This window comes from Lucilia sericata, unplaced genomic scaffold, assembly GCF_015586225.1.
Source record: "Lucilia sericata isolate MDLA Ls3-8-SP2 unplaced genomic scaffold, ASM1558622v1 Contig000749F_arrow, whole genome shotgun sequence".
In the NCBI taxonomy this organism is placed as follows: Eukaryota; Metazoa; Arthropoda; class Insecta; order Diptera; family Calliphoridae; genus Lucilia; species Lucilia sericata.
Genome location: NW_023994746.1, coordinates 196083 through 218860, shown reverse-complemented (window position 1 = coordinate 218860; position 22778 = coordinate 196083). Strand labels below are relative to the sequence as shown.

The following is a 22778-nucleotide window of genomic DNA, read 5'->3' as shown; positions in this document are numbered from 1 at the left end:
CTAGTCTATAGTCTAGTCTATAGTCTAGTCGATAGTCTAGTCTATAGTTCTAGTCTATAGTCTAGTCTATAGTCTAGTCTATAGTCTAGTCGATAGTCAGTCTATAGTCTAGTCTATAGTCTAGTCTATAGTCAGTCTATAGTCTAGTCTATAGTCTAGTCTATAGTCTAGTCTATAGTCTAGTCTAAGTCTAGTCTATAGTCTAGTCTATTAGTCTAGTCTATAGTCTAGTCTATAGTCTAGTCTATAGTCTAGTCTATAGTCTAGTCTATAGTCTAGTCTATAGTCTAGTCTATAGTCTAGTCTATAGTCTAGTCTATAGTCTAGTCTATAGTCTAGTCTATAGTCTAGTCTATAGTTAGTCTATAGTCTAGTCTATAGTCTAGTCATAGTCTAGTCTATAGTCTAGTCTATAGTCAGTCTAAGTCTATCTATAGTCTAGTCTATAGTCTAGTCTATAGTCTAGTCTCTGGTCTAGTCTATAGTCTAGTCTCTGGTCTGTCCATAGTCTAGTCTATAATCTATTCAACTTTAGTACTTTAAAAAGTTAAAAATACTCTTTTTATAAATTAGTACTATTTTAAAATCTTAATTTTCCATGCCTGGGCAATAACCAGATAAAGTTGGTTAAAATTTAGAATTCCTTCGAAACTCATAACCTTTAAAATTGAGTTTTTTGAATTATAATTCGAATTTTTTGAGAGTTTTTTTTTTTCAATAAATAGCCTTTTGTGGAAAGCAAATTTTATAGCACCGAGTCTTTCGGAACTAAGATATCATTTCAGTTGCTCCAAGAACTTTCTATAGTAAAAATATTTATACGAAGTGTTACTTATAAGTTCCCTCAGCTAGAAAAGGGTTTAAACATTTCTTTTAAAATAGAAATTTTAAAAGTTATAAAAACCAAAGTTTTGTAACGACTGAAATGAAAATGTATATGGTCCTTCGAGCTCCAGTCTAACAACTGGAAACGGATTAAATAACATCTTTAAAATTATTCCATTTTCACTACAGTCTCCCTATCGAACTTACGACTAAAATCATGCAAATGTTGTGGAACGAATTGCAAAAACTGTTGCTGTTGCAAATCGTGTAAATGTTGCTGACGTTGTAGTAAAAATTGATGATATTCATAATCATCATCCATGGAGGGACTACGACTCATATTATTTAAATGGCTGTGTAAGATTTGCTGTTGTTGTTGTTGGTGCTGCTGGTGTTGTTGCTCTTCAGCCAAATGTTGATGTAATTGTTCGATTTTAATGCTGTTATTGGGATCATTCGAGGAAGGTAATAATTCACCATAAGTTTCATAGACAGGAGAGGTGGGTGGTGAGTTGGTTGGTGGTTCGGGATGATAGGAATTTATAGGACTATGATGATTAGATCCCATATGTAGATTGGTTGGGTGACCATGAGGATTGTTGGCTGTTAATAGTTGTTGCTGCTGTTGATGATGATGATGTTGGTGTAATTGTTGCTGTAGATATTGTTGTTGCTGCTGTTGTTGTTGTGTCTGTGAATTGTTGTTGTTGTTGGGAGTTGCACATTTGTTGGCAGCTGCTGCTGTTGGTGATGTGGTGTTGTTGTTGCTGCTGCTGGGTGAATGAGGATTCATTAGCGTATTCGTTGTATGTTGCTGTGGTGTGGTTGTATTCATTAATTGTTGTTGTTCCGCTTGCTGTTGCTGTTGTATATATTTTTGCATAAATTTCAAATTTTCATTATCATTATGATTAAATGTTGTTGTATTGTTATTGTTATTATTATTAGAATTTAAATGATTAGAGGGAGATGAAGAGGCAGATGAGGCTTGATGTTGATGATGTTGAAACATTATGGGTGACATTTGTTGCTGCTGCTGCTGTTGTGCATGTTGTTGCTGATATTGCTGTGGTGACATATTACCCATATTATTAAGCTGTTGTGATTGCTGCTGTTGCTGTTGTTGTTGTTGCATTAACGGTGATGTTGGTGACATATTCATGCTGTGATTATTGTTATTGTTATTATGACAAGGCGATGATATACTATTGGTGGGTGATGTAGCCGCCGATTGTGTTAGTGATGATGTTGATGCATTTAATAATTGTTGTGTTAAAGGTTTAATATCTTTATTTTAAACATAAATTTTTTTACCCCACAATAAAACGACAATTAAATTGATAATCAATATGAAAAGAGACAAAAAAGAGAAGAATACGATAAATTATTAATAAGCATGCTGAGAGATGAGCTATAGTTTTCGTTTAACACTTACCATGATCGCCATTGAGCAGGCTCAAGTTGGCACTTTCTGTGCTAGTATTGAGAGTATTATTTGAGGCATTTATAGATTGTTCAGACGCCGCAGCAAGAGCTGCATTTGCGGCAGCTTGCTTTTTCGATAATTTTTCGGCTTTACAGCCTTTGGGTTTACGTTTGCGAGTCTGTTGAAGAAAAAATTTTATAAAAATTTAGTTCGGAATTCTTAATTTATAAAAACTTTTCTAGAAAAATTTAGAATATTGTATAATTTCTTTAAAAATTTACCTGTATTGTATCCTTTTTCATGGTTAAGGGACGTTTAACACTATGCAGCTTGTAATAGAGACCACAGGCATTACACACCGGTTCACCATTGGGATTACGACGCCATAAAGAAGTTTGGGTAGTCAAACAATTGGAGCAAGTCAAACCAGCCCTTCTAGAGGCACTCTTTATTAAAAAATTAAGAAAAAAAAAACAAAAATTAATTAAAAGTTTTCTAACTTAAAAAACAATTGTCGTATTCACAATCGCACAATCTATTGTGAATTGGACAATTATCAAATACTCAAAAATTAGAAAAAAACAAAATTTTTGAATTTGAAAAAATAAAAAAACAAATCGTATATTAAGAAAAACACCTACCAGACGTCGCGAAGTAGCACGACTAACAACATGTTCCTCTTTAATGTTGGTAGTGCTGTTGTTGTTGTTGCTGTTCCGATTTGTATACGGAAAGGTCTTATAGAAATCCCCGCCTGATTCAGCGGCCACTGTAATATAGTGATTGAGTTGTTTCATTAATTAAATGTTTAACAAACAAAAAAAAATTAATTGCATTTAATTTTTTTTCTACAAAATTTTAACAAACTAACTAAAGCATTCATTCAAAATAATACAAAAAAAAAACTTATTAAAATATTAATTTTTTTTGTTATTTTATATTTATAATAAATTCAATTAATTTTTCTAGGTTTTTTTTAATCTCTGCAAAACTATAAACTTTTAAGAAGCGAGAACGTTTTAAAAACAAAGGGCAAAGGATTTCTATAAGCTTGATTTTCTTTATTTTTTTTTTTGTAAATTATAAAAGATAAATTCAAAAATTTTGTTTTTCTTTTTGTAATTACTGTAAAATAATTTACCAATCTTCTGGGTGGTTTAATTAAGGGACGATTCATTCCGTTCATTTTATGATAAAGACCGCACGCATTGCATAAATAATGTCCGGTATTATCACGTCGCCATAGTGGAGTTGAAATTGCACCACAATTGACACATTCTCGCCCCTCCGTAAAAAAATCGGCATCAAAAAATGCTTCAAATATAATAGACACATAACAAAATACCATCAATATTTATAATGTTTGGGGTTTCTTTTTTTGCTATTTTAACGTTTCCAAAACATAAAAAAAATTTTACTTAATAATTTAATGAAAAACAAAAAGTTATATAGTTCCTATTGTTGTTGTTTTGTTGTAGTAAAAATTATGTGTGATTGTGTAACAAAATCAAAAAAAAAAATTAATTGAATTTATTATAAAAAATAATAAATATTTGTTTGTTTTTCTAAATGATTTAAAAAAGAAATATAAATAGTGTTGAATGATTTTAAATAAAAAAATGATAGTAGGTTAGTTGATGTAGAGTATTTGTAGGCTTAAGAATAAAATTAATATTAGTAGCATATTTTAAGGAGGAGTATGTTAGTTTTTAATTTAAACTAAGTTTAAGTTATTGTTAATATTCATGTTTAATTTATTTGGGGCTCTAATCTAAACGATATTTTTTTGATATTTTAAATGAAATATTGCTTCTACGTAAGTTTTTGATCTTTTATCTTAATTATATTTAAACTATTCTCTTAAACCTTTTAAGTCTTAGGGCTAGTATCTTACTATTCAGTTACTCAGGGAACTTAAAATCGAAAAAATTTGGACGGATTTTAATCATCGTAACAGTAGATTTCTTGATATCAAACTGTGGAAACTTTCAAAGGGATATTTTTTATTGTTTTAAGTACTCGCTCAAATGATTAAAATATGTTATGAGGTTCAAAATTCTTAATTACAACTGTTAGCACCCACTTGACCGATATCATTTGACGAAAGAAACCGGAAAAACTTAAAGAAAAAGTTGTAACGTTTAAACTTGCTTTGAAGAAGCCAAAAATTACTTAATGATAAGTTTAAATTCGCTTATTGTGAGCCTCAGGTAGAGTTCCAGTCAGTCGGACAGGATTCAATTCCCGATAGGCCCGATGGAGGCCTATGTGTATATTTGGATTTGATGAAACATACATATATCCTTCAAACTAACGAAGAAACGAAAGATAGAACGAGCTAACTAATAAGCTATCTATCTATCTATCTATCTATCTATCTATCTATCTATCTATCTATCTATCTATCTATCTATCTATCTATCTATCTATCTATCTATCTATCTATCTATCTATCTATCTATCTATCTATCTATCTATCTATCTATCTATCTATCTATCTATCTATCTATCTATCTATCTATATATCTATCTATCTATCTATCTATCTATCTATCTATCTATCTATCTATCTATCTATCTATCTATCTATCTATCTATCTATCTATCTATCTATCTATCTATCTATCTATCTATCTATCTATCTATCTACTTTTACTATCTATCTATCATCTATCTATCTATCTAATCTATCTATCTATCTATCTATCTATCTATCTATCTATCTATCTATCTATCTATCTATCTATCTATCTATCTATCTATCCATCCATCTATCTATCTATCTATCTATCTATCTATCTATCTATCTATCTATCTATCTATCTATCTATCTATCTATCTATCTATCTATCTATCTATCTCTCTATCTATCTATCTATCTATCTATCTATCTATCATATCTATTTATCTAGCTATCTATCTATCTATCTACTATCTATCTATCTATCTGATCTTATCTATCTATCTATCTAATCTTCTATCTATCTATCTTATATCTAGCTATCTATCTAGCTATCTATCTATCTATCTGTCTATCGATCTATTTATCTATCTATCTACTATCTATCTATCTATCTATCTATCTATCTATCTATCTATCTATCTATCTATCTATCTATCTATCTATCTATCTATCTATCTATCTATCTATCTATCTATCTATCTATCTATCTATCCATCTGTCTGGTCTGTCTATCTATCTAACAACTTTTTATAGCGAAACTCGAAATTGTCTTCCATGCGATAATACGATGAATGTGCTCTCACATTTAATCGCTGGAGTATAATTATATTGTTGTTTTGTTTGGAAGAACTTTTCCTCGCAGAAGAGCCATCAATTAGTTACATGCAAGTGACTTTTAGAAGACACTCAGACGTGACTTAAACGTACAGAAAGTGAAAAGTTGAAAGCAGTTGAAGGTTTTAACATCTTGTTCATTTTTTAGGCTTTAGGAACAGTAAATTCAAATTAGTTGTAGCTTTAAAAAGGAAGTCGTTAACTAAAACCAATCCACTACAAAAGACTAATTTTAAATAGAAAAAAACTGTATGGAAATCTATAACAACAAATGGTTTCACAAAGTCCTTTATTTAACTAGTAAATATTTACACAAAAACCAAAACCCAGACCACATTTACACAGGTTACGTAAATAGGAAAAAGAAAATTTTCTTAAAATCTACCTAAATTTTGAAGGATACTCAAACAACAATTTTGTGAAAACTGAGTAAGTGTGAAATTTTTATAAGCACAAAATTTATGTTTTTCTTTAATGTGGCCACACATGCGTGTTAATGAAGGGACAGATACATAAGGCAGGGAAATTCAAAAGAAATTTCTTGAGAGAATATAGGTTTTCAACGTTTTGAAATATTTTTTTTTATAAATAAATTAACTTGAAATTATATTTAAATTATTTTAAATACTGTTTGTCTGCTTTAAGAAAAAGGTCATAGCCTTTTTCTTCTTTTTTTTTGTTTTGGTATGTGTGAACACATTAATATATAAAGCTTATCAGTTTAAATTAATATATAATACTAGGCAAATACGTGTTTTTAATATAAATAATAAATAAAGTAATTAACTACGAAACAAAAAATAAACAATATTAATTGAAATTTAAATTTAAACTTACTGGCTGACAATGAGGCAGAGGCCGACAAATGGGCTGCTACTAAATTAGTAGCAGCAGCAGCAGGACTTGTTACCTCAGCTGATGAGCTGACCGTACGACCATTAACAGCGGAACGTATAACATTTGTATTGGCGGCAGTTAGGACATTATTCAAAGCTTGATTACCCACCACCGAAGAGGGAGCATAACTAATGGCCTCATAAGGACTAGACCAAGTATCGTTCTAAATTGTCAAGAAAAGGAAAAATAAAATATATTTAATAAAGTAAATTTTGAAAAAAAAAACGTAGAGTATTTTAAAGCAACTTACATGAGTTCTATAATTAGTCAAGGAGCCATAACGATCGACTGCTGAAGCATGTGTATTTTGATTATAGGAAGTAGTGGCTATACGCTGGAATGCTGGCAAAGTACCACCACCACCACCAGCACCATTACTTTGTGTACTTTTGGGTGAACCATAGTCATCCGAATGAGAATTTGTTTCATTGAGATTATTGTTATTGGAGTTAGTTGTTAAAGCCCCAGCGGTAGTATGATTACTTTGACTCGATGTAGTGGCTACACCTGAACCAGAGCTATGATGTTGTGAGGCTGTTGGCGGAGGTGTTGAAGCTGAGGCTGTTGACTGCATACCATACTGCATGCCATTGGCTGCTGACGCTAGCAAAGGTGCCGCATACACTGAACTGCAATTCATAATTTTTATAAAAGAAAATAATTGTTTAATTATTACTTTAAAATTATTATTTTTAATTTATCAAAGTTCTTTTTTTTATATAAATATAAGTATCAAAGTATTTGTTTTTCAAAAAATTTGCCTTTAAATTTGTTTGTATTTTGTTTTTAGTACTTTTTTTTTTAACAAATTTAATATGATGTCATTTTAAAAACATTTTTTTTTTCGAAATATTTATTATATATGTATGTATGTATTTTAAAAATATATAATATTATTTACCTATAGCAATAGTTTTTCAAGTACATATTATTATAATTGGAGAAAAACATATTCATTTTGTTGAAAGTTTGTTTTATTTCGTACCGGATGTTAGAAAACGCATACAATTTTAGTTTTTTTTTTATTTGATTTTTTATTACATATTTTTAAAATTATTCATAATATTAATAGCACTGCAAGTTAAATTGCTAAACATGTGAAATCTAAAGAAATAAATAGCAAAAAAAAGTACCTAAAAATAAAGTACTTTTATAGAAACTTGTCAAGCTAACTATAGAAATAATTTAAAATCTAATAAAGATTTTAAATTGAACGGAAAATATTTCTTAAAACTCTATAAACAAAACCTTAACTTGTCCCCTAACTTTTTGGTACTAATTGAGTGCCAAAAAAGTACTTTTTACACTTCTAATGGCATTAGAAACTTAATTTTTTGCTTCATTTGTGTCCATAAGTACTATAAGCTAAACAAGTATAAGTTACAGGTTTTTTTATTCAGTATGGTTTTAAAAAGTACTTTTTTAGTACTTAATATTAAAGAGCATGGTATTTTAAAATTTTGGACTTATTTTTTTAACACATTTGTGTCCCCAAGTAATAGTGTTCATTCTCAACAACATTTTTAACACATTATTTCAAAATATTATAAAAATTCTAATTTTAATTTCGAAAATAGTAAAATTTTTATTTAAAATGTTATAAGAAAGTACTTTTTACAGTACTTCTTACACTACTAATGCCATTTGGAAGTTAATTTTTTGCTACTTTTGTGTCCCTATGTGCTGTAAGCTAAACAAATATAAGTCACAAGAGATGTAGGTTTTTTATTCACTATGTTTTTAAAAAGTACTTTTTTAGTACTTTATGTAGTAGGGCATAAGATTTTGTAATTTTGAACTTAATTTGTTAGCACATTTGTGTCCCAAAGTAATATTTTTCATTCTCAACAACATTTTTAACAAATTATTTCAAAATATTATAAAAATTTTAGTAAAATAGTAAGTTTTTAAAAGTACTTTTTACAGTGCGATTACCATTTTGAACTTAAACTTCTTAAACACATTTGTGCCCCTAAGTGATTTAAGCTAAACACGAATAAGTGGCAAAAGGCGTACGTTTCTTATTCACAGTGGTTTCAAAAAAGTACTTTTTTAGTACTTTATATAGTAGAACATAAGCTTTGTAATTATGAAATATATTTTTGAACACATTTGTGTCCCCAAGCAATAGTCTTCATTCTCAACCACATTTTTAACAAATTATTTCAAAATATTATTAAAAATTTAGTTTTAATTTCTAAAATAAGAAGATTTTTGTTTACCATGTTATAAAAAAGTACTTTTTATAGTAATTTTTAAAGTACTATTACAATTTTGAACTTTACTTCTTTAACACATTTGTAGCCCTAAGTGCTTTAAGCTAAACACGTATTAGTCGCTAAAGGCGTACGTTTCTTATTCACAGTGGTTTCAAAAAAGTACTTTTTTAGTACTTAATATGATAGGGCATAAGATTTTGTAATTTTGAACTTAATTATTTAACTCATTTGTGTCCCAAAGTAATATTAATAATTTCCAACAAAAATTTTAGCAAATTGTTTCAGAATATAATAAAAATTTTAGTTTTAATTTCAAAATAAGAAGATTTTTGTCTACCATGTTTTAAAAAGTACTTTTTATAGTACTTTTTACAGTACTATTGCCCTTTTGAACTTCACTTCTTTAACACATTTGTAGCCCTAAGTGCTTTAAGCTAAACACGTATTAGTCGCAAAAGGCGTACGTTTCTTATTCACAAAAGTACTTTTTTAGTACTTAATATTAAAGTACTTTTTTAGTACTTAATATTAAAGGGCATGGGTTTTTTAACTTTATTTTAAACACATTTATGTCCCCAAGTAATGGTGTTCATTCTCAACAACATTTTTAACAAATTATTTCAGAATATTATTAAAATTTTAGTTTGTATTTCTAAAATAGTAAGATTTTTATTTACCCTGCTTTTAAAAGTACTTTTTAAAGTACTATTACTATTTTGAACTTAAACTTCTTAAACACATTTGTGTCCCTAAGTGCTATAAGCTAAACACGAATAAGTCGCAAAATGCGTACGTTTCTTATTCACAGTGGTTTCGAAAAAGTACTTTTTTTAGTACTTAATATAGCAGAGCATAAGATTTTGTAATTTTGAACTTTATTTTTAAACAGATTTATGTCCCAAAGTAATATTTTTCATTCTCAACAACATTTTTAACAAAATATTTCAGAATATTATAAAAATTTTAGTTTTTATTTCTAAAATAGTAAAATTTTTATTTAAAATGTTATAAAAACTACTTTTTATAGTACTTTTTACAAACCTATTTCAATTTTGAACTTTATTTCTTTAACACTTTTGTGCCCCTAAGTGCTATAAGCTTGACAGGTATTAGGCACAAAAGACATACATTTTTTATTCATTATGGTTTAAAAAAGTACTTTTTTTTAGTACTTTATATAGTAGCTTATAAAATTATGTAATTTTGAACTTTATTTTTGAACACATTTGTGTCCCAAAGTAATATTTATCATTTGAAACATTATTATAGTAAATTATTTCACCATATAATACAAATTTTAGTTATAAATTTCCAAAATAGTACTTTTTCTAAGAAATCCCTTTTGTTTTTATTTTAAATTTATTATTTTAAACTTTATTTATTAAGGTACTTGTGTCCCCAAGCAATTACTTTTAAATTGTTTAAAATTCTTTTAAATATTTTGTTTTAAAATACTACATTTTTTTCAAGACCCTTTATAATTAATTTTTCTTTAAAAAGTTTCTGTTTTATAAAAGGCAATGGTGTATCCACTTTTTAACTATCAATTTCCTTATTCCCTCTTTCTTTGGCTTAATTTTCAAAATTGTTTACTATATATTTTTGTCCATTTTTTTGTTTATATATATTCATGTCCACATAATATCAAAAACATTATTTTATTCTTTAATTTCAGCACAAGATCAGTGAGCGAAAAGACCACCATCACTATGTTTGTTTAATATCGAAAGACAATAACAAAATTAATTGGCAATTTTTAGCAGTATATTAACAACAATTGTGACAGAGTTATGGATTAATTAAAACGTAGAAATATTATGGTATGGTAGACTTAAGGAAACGGTACAGTAAAGCCTTTTACATGCCATATGAAGCCTCTGATTACACCAATTGACTTGATCACCATTTGTGACAAATATCAGCAGTTTATATATAATAGGTAAGTTTTTAATAAAGACGAAAATTTGCATTATTTCTGTAGATCGTATTGTCGACAACCAGTTTTGATCCTGCTGGTTTTCGAAAGTATTCAAATTCGAGATTTTTTTCATAAATTACCCAGTTTGCAACAAGTATTAGTACCGTTTATATTATAATAAGTTTACAAAAAGGTATTTTTTATAAAAAGTACTATTTTCTTTAATGTTGCTTTCATCAGCTATGATTGATATTCCCATACTTTTGTGTAGCATACTTTTAACAAATATTAGCCCCTTTTTTTGTGGGTCTCCATGTTAATAAGTTCAGTTTTTGTTTTTCTCTCTGGGCCTGTTAAAGAAATTTGATGATTTGTGTAAATAAATCATTGAAATCCTATGTTCGGATTGTTTATAATAAAATAATACAGTAGCTTTTCTAAATATTCTTTAGATCTTTTGAAACTGACAAAAGATTTCAAAGATACGCAAATGTATAAAATATACAAAATAAAAAAAATATTTTGTTGAAATTTATAAACAATAAGGTTTCAGCAAAAATTCAGTCAAAAATTTTACAACATGTTGTTTAGGTGATTGTGAGGATTTAAGAGGGACATACTGAATAAATAGAAAAACCTCATGTTTTAAGCTTTAGATTAAGATATTTTAAAGCCGATAGATTAGACTTTCAGATAATTTTTTGCAAACTTCAGGGCACAATAACTCAAAAATCTGATATGGGAGAAAAATTATGAGGCAAACATTTAAAAATAGAGGTATCTTAGCGCTATTATAACGTATTATAAACTGATGTTTAATGGTTTAGGTTAAGATATTTTGAAGAATAAAGAAGTTATAACAAAATTTAAAACTTTATTTTAAAGTCGACAGATAATTCTTTTAACGTTTCAAATGGTCAAAATCGGGCATTTTTCAAACTTTAGGACACGATATCTCAAAAATCTGATGTGAGGTAAAAAGTTAAAAGCAATGGTCTCTTCGAGGTTTTTTAATTTAGGACACGATATCTCAAAAACCTGATATTTAATGCTTTAGATTAATATATTTCGAAGAAGAAAGAAGTTATAACCGAGATTTAAACTTTATTTTAAAGTCGACAGATTGGTTTTTCAGATTACATTAGAACATTTATAGATAAAGGTGTCTTCGCTCTGTTATAACAACTAAAAAATTGCCAAAAATCTGAGGTTTTTCGGAATACGATATCTCAAAAACCTTATGTAAGAATGTAATTATGAGGATCGCTTCCGATTCAAAGCAGTGCTATCCTTTTGAAAAGTTACTTTGGTTTTTGGGTCTCAACTCTGTTTTCAAATTTTCTCGACCTGTGTAATTTAAAGATCGAGAGAGTGAGAGAAATTTTGAGGTTAGTTTCCGATTCAAAGCACTTCAATCCCTTTGAAAAGTTAATTGGGTTTTTGGGTTTTAACTCTGTTTTCAAATTTTGTAGACCTTTGTAATTTAGAGATCGTTATGTGTTCAAAACTTTTTAAATATTTTAAGGAATCAATAACCAATATTAATAATGTTAGATCAAATCTGTTAATAATTCTGGTACAGTATTGGATCTCTTATACAAGTCCCTTATTCGTAAACAAACTTAAGGACACAATATCTTTAAAACTAGAGGAGGACAGGTTCGAGTTCTGAGTTGCAGCTCAATCCTTTAGAAAAGTTTAAGAAAATCACTTTAAATCGGATATTTGTAGAGCTTAAAAATTCTCAATATCCAAATATTGGTTATATTATTGTTCATAGCTCAGGGGCAGTATTGAAACTCTTATAAAATCATATATGTAAAGATCAAAAATAAGCAGCTTGAGAAAATTGGTGTTCAACTATATATATTCAACTTCTATGTCCTGCTGATATGGGGAAAAATGCTGTTTCAACTATTGAACTTGTTTTCCGCTGATATCGAACTAAATGTATAAGAAGTTCGAAAGCATTAATGGGGTCATACCAGGGACTGGCATCTGCTGATATCGAACTAAATGTTTAAGAAATGCGAAAGCATTATAGGGGTCATCCCAGGAACTGGGTTTTAAATCTAAATATTTAAAAAAAATCTTTAAGTATTAATCACTTGTTTAAGTTTTTGAAGCACTTTGTTGATAAATTTTTTTAATTTATGTTTAATTTTAAATTAAATTATTTTTTTTTAATTAAGATTTAATTTTAAAATAAAATGTTATTAAAGTTATTATTTCAGTTTCAATTTCATAAAATAATTTTAATTCTTTTAAAAAGTCCTTATTACAATTATAATATTTTTGCTGATATTTTATTAAACAAAATTTTTTTTCAAATTTTCATGATTTCAAATATTTTAAAAATTTTTTATTTTTTTTTACTTAAAGTCCATTCAAAAGTTTTGTAGTATATTTTTAAACGATTTTAAACTCAATCTAAGTTTAGGCACAAAAACTGAACTTCACACTTTGACAACGAAAAATCTTATAAACACATTTTCTATTTCTAAACCGAAACGAACAGACCGAACAGTGTCAGTTAGCCAGTCTTTTAGACTGTATACAAACTCTCGTGCTTACAGTCTGCAGTTAATGACAGTTGATACTAATATGTCATATGGAATTTAAGATTACTTCTATATTCTTGTATACATTTTGTTTGTATTGTTGTTGTAGTTGTTATGAGAATCATAAAATTATACACCTTGTACGTGAATGCGCGTTAAAATGTCATAATTGACTAAACGAAAAGAACCATTCAAATCAAATTTCAAAATCTTCTATATGTTTTGTTTTCTTTTTGTTGAAATACATTAACAAAACTGCAACTGAAATAAAAGTTAAGATTTAACATAAGAGTGTGTGTGTGTGTAAAGTTAGTTAAAATTCCAATAACTTTAATGAGAATTTTAAGAAAAAAAAATATTGAAAATATTTACCATGCCTTAACGTTTTAAAAGATAATACTATTTACCTCTAAACCAAACAACCAAACACCTACAAGAAAAAAGCTAAATCAAAAGCGTGTTTAATCTAGAGAATATGAACTCAGAAATACCATAAACGTTTTCTTTTACTTCTGTGGTTTATCTTACAAATTGTTTTGTTTATAATATTCGTAATAGTATTATTATGGTTTTATTATTTTTAGTAATATTTGCATATAGGAAGTGTTTTTTTTATATATTTATTTATTTGTACAAGTTAATATTACGTATTTTCTGTTTAAATTATTTTTTTCTTGCTGTTTATAAAACAAAATCTGTTTTGTTTAGAATCTTGCAAAAAGTCACATATTTTCTTCTGTTTTCTGAACCACGCTTCAATTGTTGTATTTGTTTTATGAGTTTAGCTTGAGTTTTTGCAGTCAGTTATTAAACAAAAGTTGTTTCTTATGAAATTATTATTCTTTAGAAATACAAAAGGCCTTCTTTAAAAGGCAGCACACTTTTTAATAGGTTTTCCAGTTAAACTTCAACAGAAAATGGGTCATTATATTAAAATTTATAACTGTAAATCTACTCTATGAACTATTTTTTTTTACATAGAAATCATATTAGAGGTGTTCAAGAGGTTAAGCAAGAAAATCTGGCATCTCAAATCTGACTCTAATATTTGCAGGCTTATCTTTAAAATCTTAAAGCAAAAGCTTGTTAAAAGCTTTAAAACACTGGTAGCCATTCTATGTTGCCTTAAATCAAAGATAGGCAAAAAAAGCTCTCTAGATTTCACACAAAACAAACGTAAACAGTTAGAAAGCTTATTCTTCAATCTTTCCCGAGAATATAAAAGCAAAAGCTTAACAAAAGCTCTAAAACAGTGGTGGTCATTAAATGTTTCTTCTTCGTTGCCTTAAAGCAGCGATAGACAGAAAGCTCTCTTGCATTCACACATACGTAAGCGTACACAAAAGACAAACCTAACCAGTTAAAAAAGCTCATTTGCCCAACTCTGACGAAGCCTGTTATAAAACTTAAAAGGGTTGTAAGTTCCAGAATGTTGAAATAGGGACAACCTTTGCCCGATTTAAAACTGTGAAACCTTTTGAAACCCTATTAAAAGTTTCTATAGCTATTTTCCGGTTTAAAATCAAAGTTCTAAAATGGAAGCTTGTTATTTATCAGTTTGATATATAAGAAAATCACAGGCTTAGGAAATAGGATCTAGTAAAAATTAAAGATTTACAGTGGATTTTTATAAATTTCTATTGAATTTTTAGCTTTAAAACCTGAAATTAAGATCTCATTTTTTAAGCTTTAAAATGTGATAAGCAAGCTTTCAATAAACTGAAAGTTTTTTCAATAAAAGTTAACGAATAAACTTCGCAAGAGATTAAATTATAATCATTCAGATAAAACTTTTATATATGAAATTGTCTTGTTAATATTTAGAGCTTTTCAATGTGTACTCCAAAAAGCTTTAACGAAACTGAAGGTTTGCTTATTAAGCAAAGTTCTAGTAAAATAATTTTGAGATAATCTTAAGCTTTTTATGAATGAAAGTCAAAGTTTGATTGAAATTTAATCAAAGCTACATATTTAGCGCTTTTGAGTATGGAATTTTAAAATTTTGTATTAATCACGAGCTTTTCAAAATGAAAATCAAAATTTGATTAAATTTAAATTTTTCTTTTTAATAAAGCTTAAGTTTTAACTCCACAAAAGATTAAATTAGTCATTGAACTTAAAGTTTTGAATATGAATATGTCTACTGCATATCAAGAGCTTTTTCAAGGTGGAATTCGAAAATTGTGTTTTAATTTAGAGCTTTTCAATGTGAAAGTCAAGTTTTGAATAAACTAAATTTTAATCAAAGCTGTTCCATCATTGAGCTTTAACTTTTAAATCTAAAATTGACTTATGTATATCTAAAGCTTTTTAGTGTTGAATTGTGAAATTCTGTTTAAAACTTGAAAGGTAATAGTGGATTAATAGAAGGTTTTATTTTTAAATAAAGCTTAAATTTAAAGTTAAAATTAAACTTTAAATCTCAAAATATTCTTAAACATAGCTAGAGCTTTTCAATATGAAAGTAATGATTTGATTAAACTGAAAGTATTCTTTTTAAATCAAAGCTAAAGTTTGAACTCAACTAAAGCTTTAATTTAAGCTTTACAATATAAAATTTATAAAATAAAAGAGTTTAGCTTTTTAATCAAAACTTTAGCTAAAACTTTTTAAGCTGAAATCTAACACAGAGCTTTGTAATATTCAATGTTTAATTAAACTAAAGTTTTAATTTGAAAGCTTTTTAGGGAAACAGATCTAAATATAATAAAACTTTAGCTACATATATTTAAGATTTACAAATTCAAGTTAAACTTTCGATGAGATAAAACTGAAAATTTGCCATTTTTAGGCTTAGCTTTTTAATAAACACTTTAATTAAAACTTTTAAAGCTGAAATCTAACACCGAGCTTTGTAATATTCAATGTTAGTTTAAACTTAAGTTTTAATTAGAAAGCTTTTTATTAAAACAGATCTCTATTTAAGATTTAAAAGTTTAAGCAAAACTTTCATTGAGATTAAACTTAAATTTTGCAATGTTTGTAAATCTAAATCGAATAGAAGGTCTGAAAAGGATGCTCAACAATTATGAAGAGTTTTTCTTAAACTTTTTTAATGATTTGCTTAAGCGTTTGTCTGTTACATTTGCTAGATTGTCTATTTCTATTCTTCAACAATTAGGAGTAGTTTTACTTTAACTTTGTTTAATGATTAGCTTAAGCGTTTGTCTTTACATTTGCTCGATTGTCCATTTCTTTATTGGTAGAAGTAAGACCCCTACAGTTTGGTTTAAAAACACATTCAGTAAACTTTCAGGTGTTCATTAAATGAAAAAAAGTGTTAACTCATAAATTATCCTCTAAACAAACTTGGTTTTTATTGGAACTGCATATAAAATGTCATCAAACTTTATTTAAATTTTTGGTGGAAACCTATTTTCTAGTGGTTAGCACAAAACCCCCCAAAAATTTAGTAGAATGCGGGTTAAGTTTTTTCTTTTAAAATGCAACACATGCACGCCACAAACACGTGCCACAATTACGTCGCTCAAGTGTGTCCAACAGATATCTTTACCCAAAAAAAGAGTTAAATAATCTAAACTTGGCTAATTTCCGTATAAAATGCGGGATGACAAAAGTAATACAAGGGGAAGAGGGTAGAGAAATTTTTAAATAAAAATTGTTAAATTAACACGTTTTAAAAAAAGTTATCAAAACAAGAACTAAAAACTAAATTAAATGATTAAATGAAACTGAAAAACTAAAGGTGACCAGGTGTTGAAAATATGAGATAAATATAAAGAAACTTGTTATAAAACGAGGAAATTTCTTTTAGTGTATAGTTTTTATTAAGGGGGTGTATTAAATTTACTTTAGTTGTAACAAACATTTAAGTTTAAAATTTCATTTGAAAAAAAAAAATGTGTTACGTAGACATTAATTTGCAGGAAACTCTATATGGTTATTTAAAACTCGAAATTTTTTTCTTATTTTAAGTTTTGAAAATTCAAATTGTAAATATGTTTGTATGTTTGTGAATAATTATTATATGTCTGCCGCCAGCAACTGAAAAATAGCAAACAATTTGAAATTTCCAACAACAAAAACTAAAGTTTATTTAGGCTATTTGGCATTAAATGTATGAGTTTGTATTCATAATTGTTTATTTACATTTATTGTTGTTGGTTGTTTTTTTCAAACCAAAACCCACAGTGTGAAAATTTATTTCAAATAAATAAATTACAAACAAAATATGAATTCAAAAAAAAAAACAGTTGCAGTTTTAATTTTGTTTAAAAATGAGGTTTTTGTGGTGAACATAAAATTCTTTAATGGTTATTTTTTTTTTTCTTTTTAAAGGTAATTTGTGAAAAAAACAATATTTTGAAATATTGAAATATTAATATTGAATTATTTAATTGCAAATGTCTAGTTTGTATTGTTTTTTTATTGTTTATAAATATATAAAAAACCATATAGTTTTTTAAAATTGTCGTACAGCATCATTGTAGAAATTGTATAAATAGTTGTTTATATATAAAATTATATGAGAAAATACCCTACCTTAAATGGGAGGGTATTATAAGTTAATCCAAAGTTTATGTTTTATGCTTTAATCAATCTTAAACGAACAACTTCTAGATTTATATATATTAAGCTTTATTTTGTTATTAAACTTGCTTTAGTAGTAAATCTCTGAAAATTCGAGTGAAATCGTGAAGATTGCCTGCAATAACAGCCCGAAGTTATCTATATAGACCAGTCCAAAGACGAGTACATGGACCAGTTCATAGACGAGCCAACATACTAGTCTATACATTAGTCAAGTGACTAGTCCTCTATTCCACGGACTAGTCAGAGTACTAGTCCATAGACTAGCCAATAGCCTAGTCCATAGCATAGTCAATGAAATATTCAATAGACTAGTCCAGAGAATAGTCAAAGAACTAGTCAATAGTCTAGTCCATAGACTGGTCAATGGACTAGTCCATAGACTAGTCAATAGAATAGTCAAAGAACTTGTCAATATAATAGTCAATGAACTCGTCAATAGCCTGGTCCATAGACTAGTCAATAGACTGGCCCCTAAACTAATCAATAGACTGGTCCCTAAACTATTCAATAGCCTAGTCTATAGAATAGTCAATAGCCTAGACATAGGACTAGTCAATAGGCTAGTCAACAGAATAGTCAAAGGACTAGTCAATAGACTTGTCAATGAACTAGTCAATTGGAAAGTTCATAGACTAGTCCGTAGACTACTCAATAGAATAGTCAAAAGATTATCAATAAACTAATCAATAGGATAGTCCATAGTCTAGTCTAGTCAATAACCTAGCCCAAAGACTAGCCAACAGACTAGTCAATAGACTAGTCCATAGACTACTCAATAGACTAGTCAATAGCCTAGTCAAAGGCTATTCAAAGGACTAGTCAATTGGATAGTCCATAGACTAGTCAATGAACAAGTCACTAGCCTTGTCCATAGACTAGTCAATAGACTGGTCCCTAAACTAGTCAATAGCCTAGTCCATAAACTAATCAATAGCCTAGTCTATAGATTAGTCTATAGCCTAGTCCAAACAATAGTCAATAGGCTAGTCCATAGACTAGCCAATAGAATAGTTAAAGGACTAGTAAATAGATTAATCAATGAACTAGTCCAAAGACTAGTCAATGACCTGGTGCCTAAACTAGTCAAAAGCCTATTCTATAGAATAGTCAATAGCCTAGTACAAAGATTAGTCAAAGGACTAGTCAATAGGCTAGTCCATAGACTAGTCAATATGCTAGTCTATAGACTAGTCAATATGCTAGTCTATAGACTAGCCAATAACCTAGTCCATAGACTAGTTAATAGTCTAATCCATAAACTAGTCAACAGACTGTTTCAAATAGACTAATCAAAAAATAGTCAATAAACTACTCCTTAATCAATAGACTGGTCCGTAGGATAGGAAATTTGTCCAACTATTTATTCGACCTCAACCAATAAATTTTAAACTCAAAGCTATAAAAGAAGGGGGTCTTCTACCGACGGAATGGCAAACTAAGTTGTAAAACAAAAACAACAAGAAAACATCATATTCGAAAAACACCTGAATTAGCTAATTTAAGTGTGACTGACTGAATGCCTATGAAAAAAAAACAACTCCCAGGAAATATGAGGCGTACAGAAAAGCCATAAAAAACTACTTACTAACTGAAAATCTTTGTACTTTTGATTCATTATTTTTTTAACAAAAAATCACCGTAATAAATTTCATTACTTTAAAAAAAAATATTGAAAAAATACTATGAATTTAAAAAAAAACAAAAGAGTATAATTTCTATTAGTCATTTGGAATAAAAGGTTATTTTTTGTTGTTGTTGTAGTCATTGAAAGTGCATATAACTGTAAAACAAATCAGGTTACAATTATTGAAAAATATTATGGAAATAGTATGAAACTATTGTTTAGTGTTGAGACTTAAAAAGAAGCACGTGCACTTGAAATGTTATAGATGACAGAATATTTTCTAGGAAAACCAATTACGAAAATGGAGGGAAAAACATTATTTGTGTTTATTGATTGTAATTTCAATTAAAATTTTAATTGTTTCGCTGTTTGTTTAGTCTTTTGCTAGTTTATTGCTTAAAACAAATATTGATTAAATTATTTATTAAGAAATTAGTTTAAGCAATTAAATTTAGAGATTATTTTAAAATGGAGGAAAAATACAAACTTTAATTGATACAACGAAGTTTTGTAATTGATATTTTCATCAATACTAGGAATATATTAATACTTCAAAAACTATTACTTTTTCAAGGGTCCAAAGAATCTTTTACTTACCTATTCGATAGTCCCGGTGAAGGTGGTGAGGTGAAATTGAACAGCTGCGATTGATCGGGTCCCGTCAACATAGTATAGATATCACGATGACCCGCAGCACTGGCATTCGTTAACTGGGTAAAACTTTGCAAAGTAGCCATATCACCCGACTGCGATAAAGCCGATGAAGGTGAAGGAGATTCAGCACCCGAACTGGCCGAATTATTATGATGTAAATGATGTATACTCTGTAAATGATGATGCGGTGAAGAGCTTTGCAAATGGGCGGGAGCAATAGAGGGTAAATGTGTTAATTCGGTTAAATTGGCCGAATGATAGGAATCCTTTAGGGATTGAACATCAACAGAGCTTGAAAGTGTTAAATAGCTAACACCAGTATGATGATCTTCCAGGCATTCATCTTTTAAAGTGTCCTGTATAACCTCATCTATGCTGGTTGGTGTATGAGCAGAGGCACTAACATTTTGCACACCCATTAAAGGATGATGATGATGATGCACAAGCTCGTGATGAGGATTATAGGTGGTGGTGTAGAGTCCTAGATTTGATCGCATATTGTCGTCGTGTAAATAATTGGTGGTAGAAGGAGTAACGCTACTGCTATTGGCAGGATTTATTAAATGACCCGAGCTGGTAAAATAGGCTGTACTAGCTGAATGATGGGGATTATGATGGGCCGCCGTATGATGTAATTGAGCCAACGGCGAAAAAAGCTGCAGATTTATTAAATCTTTATTCGTATTATCTCCGTTAGAGGGAGTATGATTCAAAGATAAATCATAGGCACAGGAGTTATAAGAATTTAACCAATGTTCCGTATTAGAGGGGTGATGTTGTGGTAATTGCGCCTGCAATTGGGCTCCAGTTAAGGGTGAGGGTTGTTGTGATGTTAAATGTGCCGTAGAACCTATAACTGCCAAATTTAAATTTGGATCATTGCTAGAGGCATTGAGTATATTATCGGTGGCTATATATTCACTTGTTGTATAAAGAGAACTTTGTGGGATTTGAGAATTAGTGTTATTATTATTATTGTTGTTGCTATTGTAATTTGTTATTATCACTGAATTATTAGCGCCACGATAATTTTGTGGAGCTGTGTTGTTGTTGTTGTTATTATTTAGAAGATTTTTTGCATTATTTGTTGCTGTTGTTGTTGTGTTATTATCATTTAAATTTTCTAATGAATTTGTGGGTGTTGCTGCTGATGTTGTTGCTGTTGTTGTTGTAGTTATAACACGATTTATCACTGTTTTATTTGTATTATTATCACTATTAGTATTATTAATTAATTTTTGCTGATTGGCTAACGTTTCAACACTGTTATTATCATTATTGTTGTTTTTATTATTATTGTTAACACTTTCTGAAACGTCACTTTTATTATTATTATTATTGTTATTATTTGTATAATTTTTATGAGAATTTTCTAATTTTTGCTCATTTATATTCGTATTTGAGAATTTTTTATTATGATAATGATCTTTAGCTTCGTCATTTATGTTAGCGACTGTTGTTGCTAAATTATTATTCGTTATCGTTGTTGGAGACGCTGCTGTTGTGGTTATAATTGTGTTTATCTTTGGTGTCTGTTCGTCGTTTTTCAAATTTTGTGTATTTTGTACTTCGTTTATGTTCGTCGCTGATGTACGTAACACTGTTTGGTTTGATGTTTCGTTGACAACTGATATGAATTGTGGTGCCTTAGCAGCCAAAGACGATAAATTCAAATTCGTAGTTGGTGTGGTGGTGATCGTTGCCGTTGTCGCCGTTGCAGAACCTAAAAACTCATTGTGTACAACGCTGGTAGTAGCAGTTGTTGTTGTTGTTGCCTGTTGCTCTCTTTCTGTTATTGTTATTCCTTGTTGTTGTTGTTCTGGTGTTGGTGAATTTCTTCTTGTTGTTGTATTTCTTTGTATATCCGAATTTATTGTATTTATGAGGGTAGTATTTGCCGTTGTTGTTGTGGCTATGGAGTTTAACGGTGTTTGCTGCTGTTGCAGGGATGATCTTCCCTCTTTTTCACATTCTATCTCTTTCTGTAGCCCAACATTATTTAAACAGTTTGTTAACTGTTCCTGTTTTGTATTAAAAAAGGATTCTTTTGATCCTTTGTCTTGTATTTCATTTTCTCTTTCATAGTTCGTTTGCTGCTGTTGTTGTGTTTGGTATTGTTGTAGATTATTTAATAATGACTGACTTGCTGTTGTTGTCGTCAATGAAGTTAATCCTTTATTTGTTAATTTACGATTTTGTTTAGAATTTACTATAGCTTTGGTGATTTTCATATTGGCAGCATTTGTTAATAAAGAATTATTACTGCTGCTGCTATTAGTATTAACACGATTTTTGGTTTTAGCTACTTTAGAGGTTAGAGGTAAATTACGATTATTGGCACATTTCATGATTTATGTAAACAATATTTCAAATAAAAAATTCTTATATTTTATCAGCAACAAAAACACTTAAAACATTTTATTATTATTTATTAGAAATTACAAAATAACAATTTATATATTAACTAAATAGTTAATGTTTAATTTAACAAATTCCTAAGTTGTGTTTAACAAAAAAACAAAATTTAATCCGCGTTTCGTTTCAATTCAAACTTGACGTTTTGAGTTTTTTCTTAAAACTGTTAGTCAGCATCTCATGTTTTAAGCCTCCATTCCCTTAATCTCTTATTAATTTCATTCCGTCTTTCATCTTTAGTCTGTTTTTAATATAAAACATTTTATTAAAAAAAAAAAAAACTTCATTAAAAATCCACCATTTTTATATTTATTTTGTTATTTTCCCTTTTAATTAATAATATTAATACACTCTCTCTCTCTGTGTTTTTGTTTTACCGTTTTATGT

At 28.6% G+C, this 22778-nt stretch overlaps 1 protein-coding gene across 3 annotated transcripts; it reads right to left on the bottom strand.

The window, feature by feature from the left end:
- Nucleotides 1–581: 581 nt before the first annotated feature.
- Nucleotides 582–22553, bottom strand: LOC119607787 (box A-binding factor-like). 3 transcript variants are annotated; one of them, XM_037961895.1, is made up of 7 exons: nt 19920–22553; nt 6697–7075; nt 6387–6609; nt 3393–3565; nt 2533–2697; nt 2261–2429; nt 582–2112 (listed from the first exon to the last, which is right to left on the bottom strand). In XM_037961895.1, the coding sequence occupies exons 1-7, from the start codon at nt 22322–22324 to the stop codon at nt 995–997; spliced, it is 4632 nt and encodes a 1543-aa protein (XP_037817823.1). In that variant the 5' UTR covers nt 22325–22553; the 3' UTR covers nt 582–994. The 3 variants fall into 3 exon arrangements, with proteins under 3 accessions (XP_037817823.1, XP_037817825.1, XP_037817826.1); XM_037961897.1 differs by lacking the exon at nt 3393–3565 and adding an exon at nt 2893–3020; XM_037961898.1 differs by having other exon boundaries at nt 719–1687.
- Nucleotides 22554–22778: the final 225 nt, after the last annotated feature.

Bases quoted from the DNA above. Each gene is read 5' to 3' on its own strand.
- LOC119607787 (XM_037961895.1), bottom strand. From the start codon at position 22,324: ATGAAATGTGCCAATAATCGTAATTTACCTCTAACCTCTAAAGTAGCT. The intron at 7,076-19,919 runs GTAAGTAAAAGA...TATGAATTGCAG, and splicing joins TCACCGGGACTATCGAATAG to TTCAGTGTATGCGGCACCTT. The intron at 6,610-6,696 runs GTAAGTTGCTTT...TTGACAATTTAG, and splicing joins TGACTAATTATAGAACTCAT to AACGATACTTGGTCTAGTCC.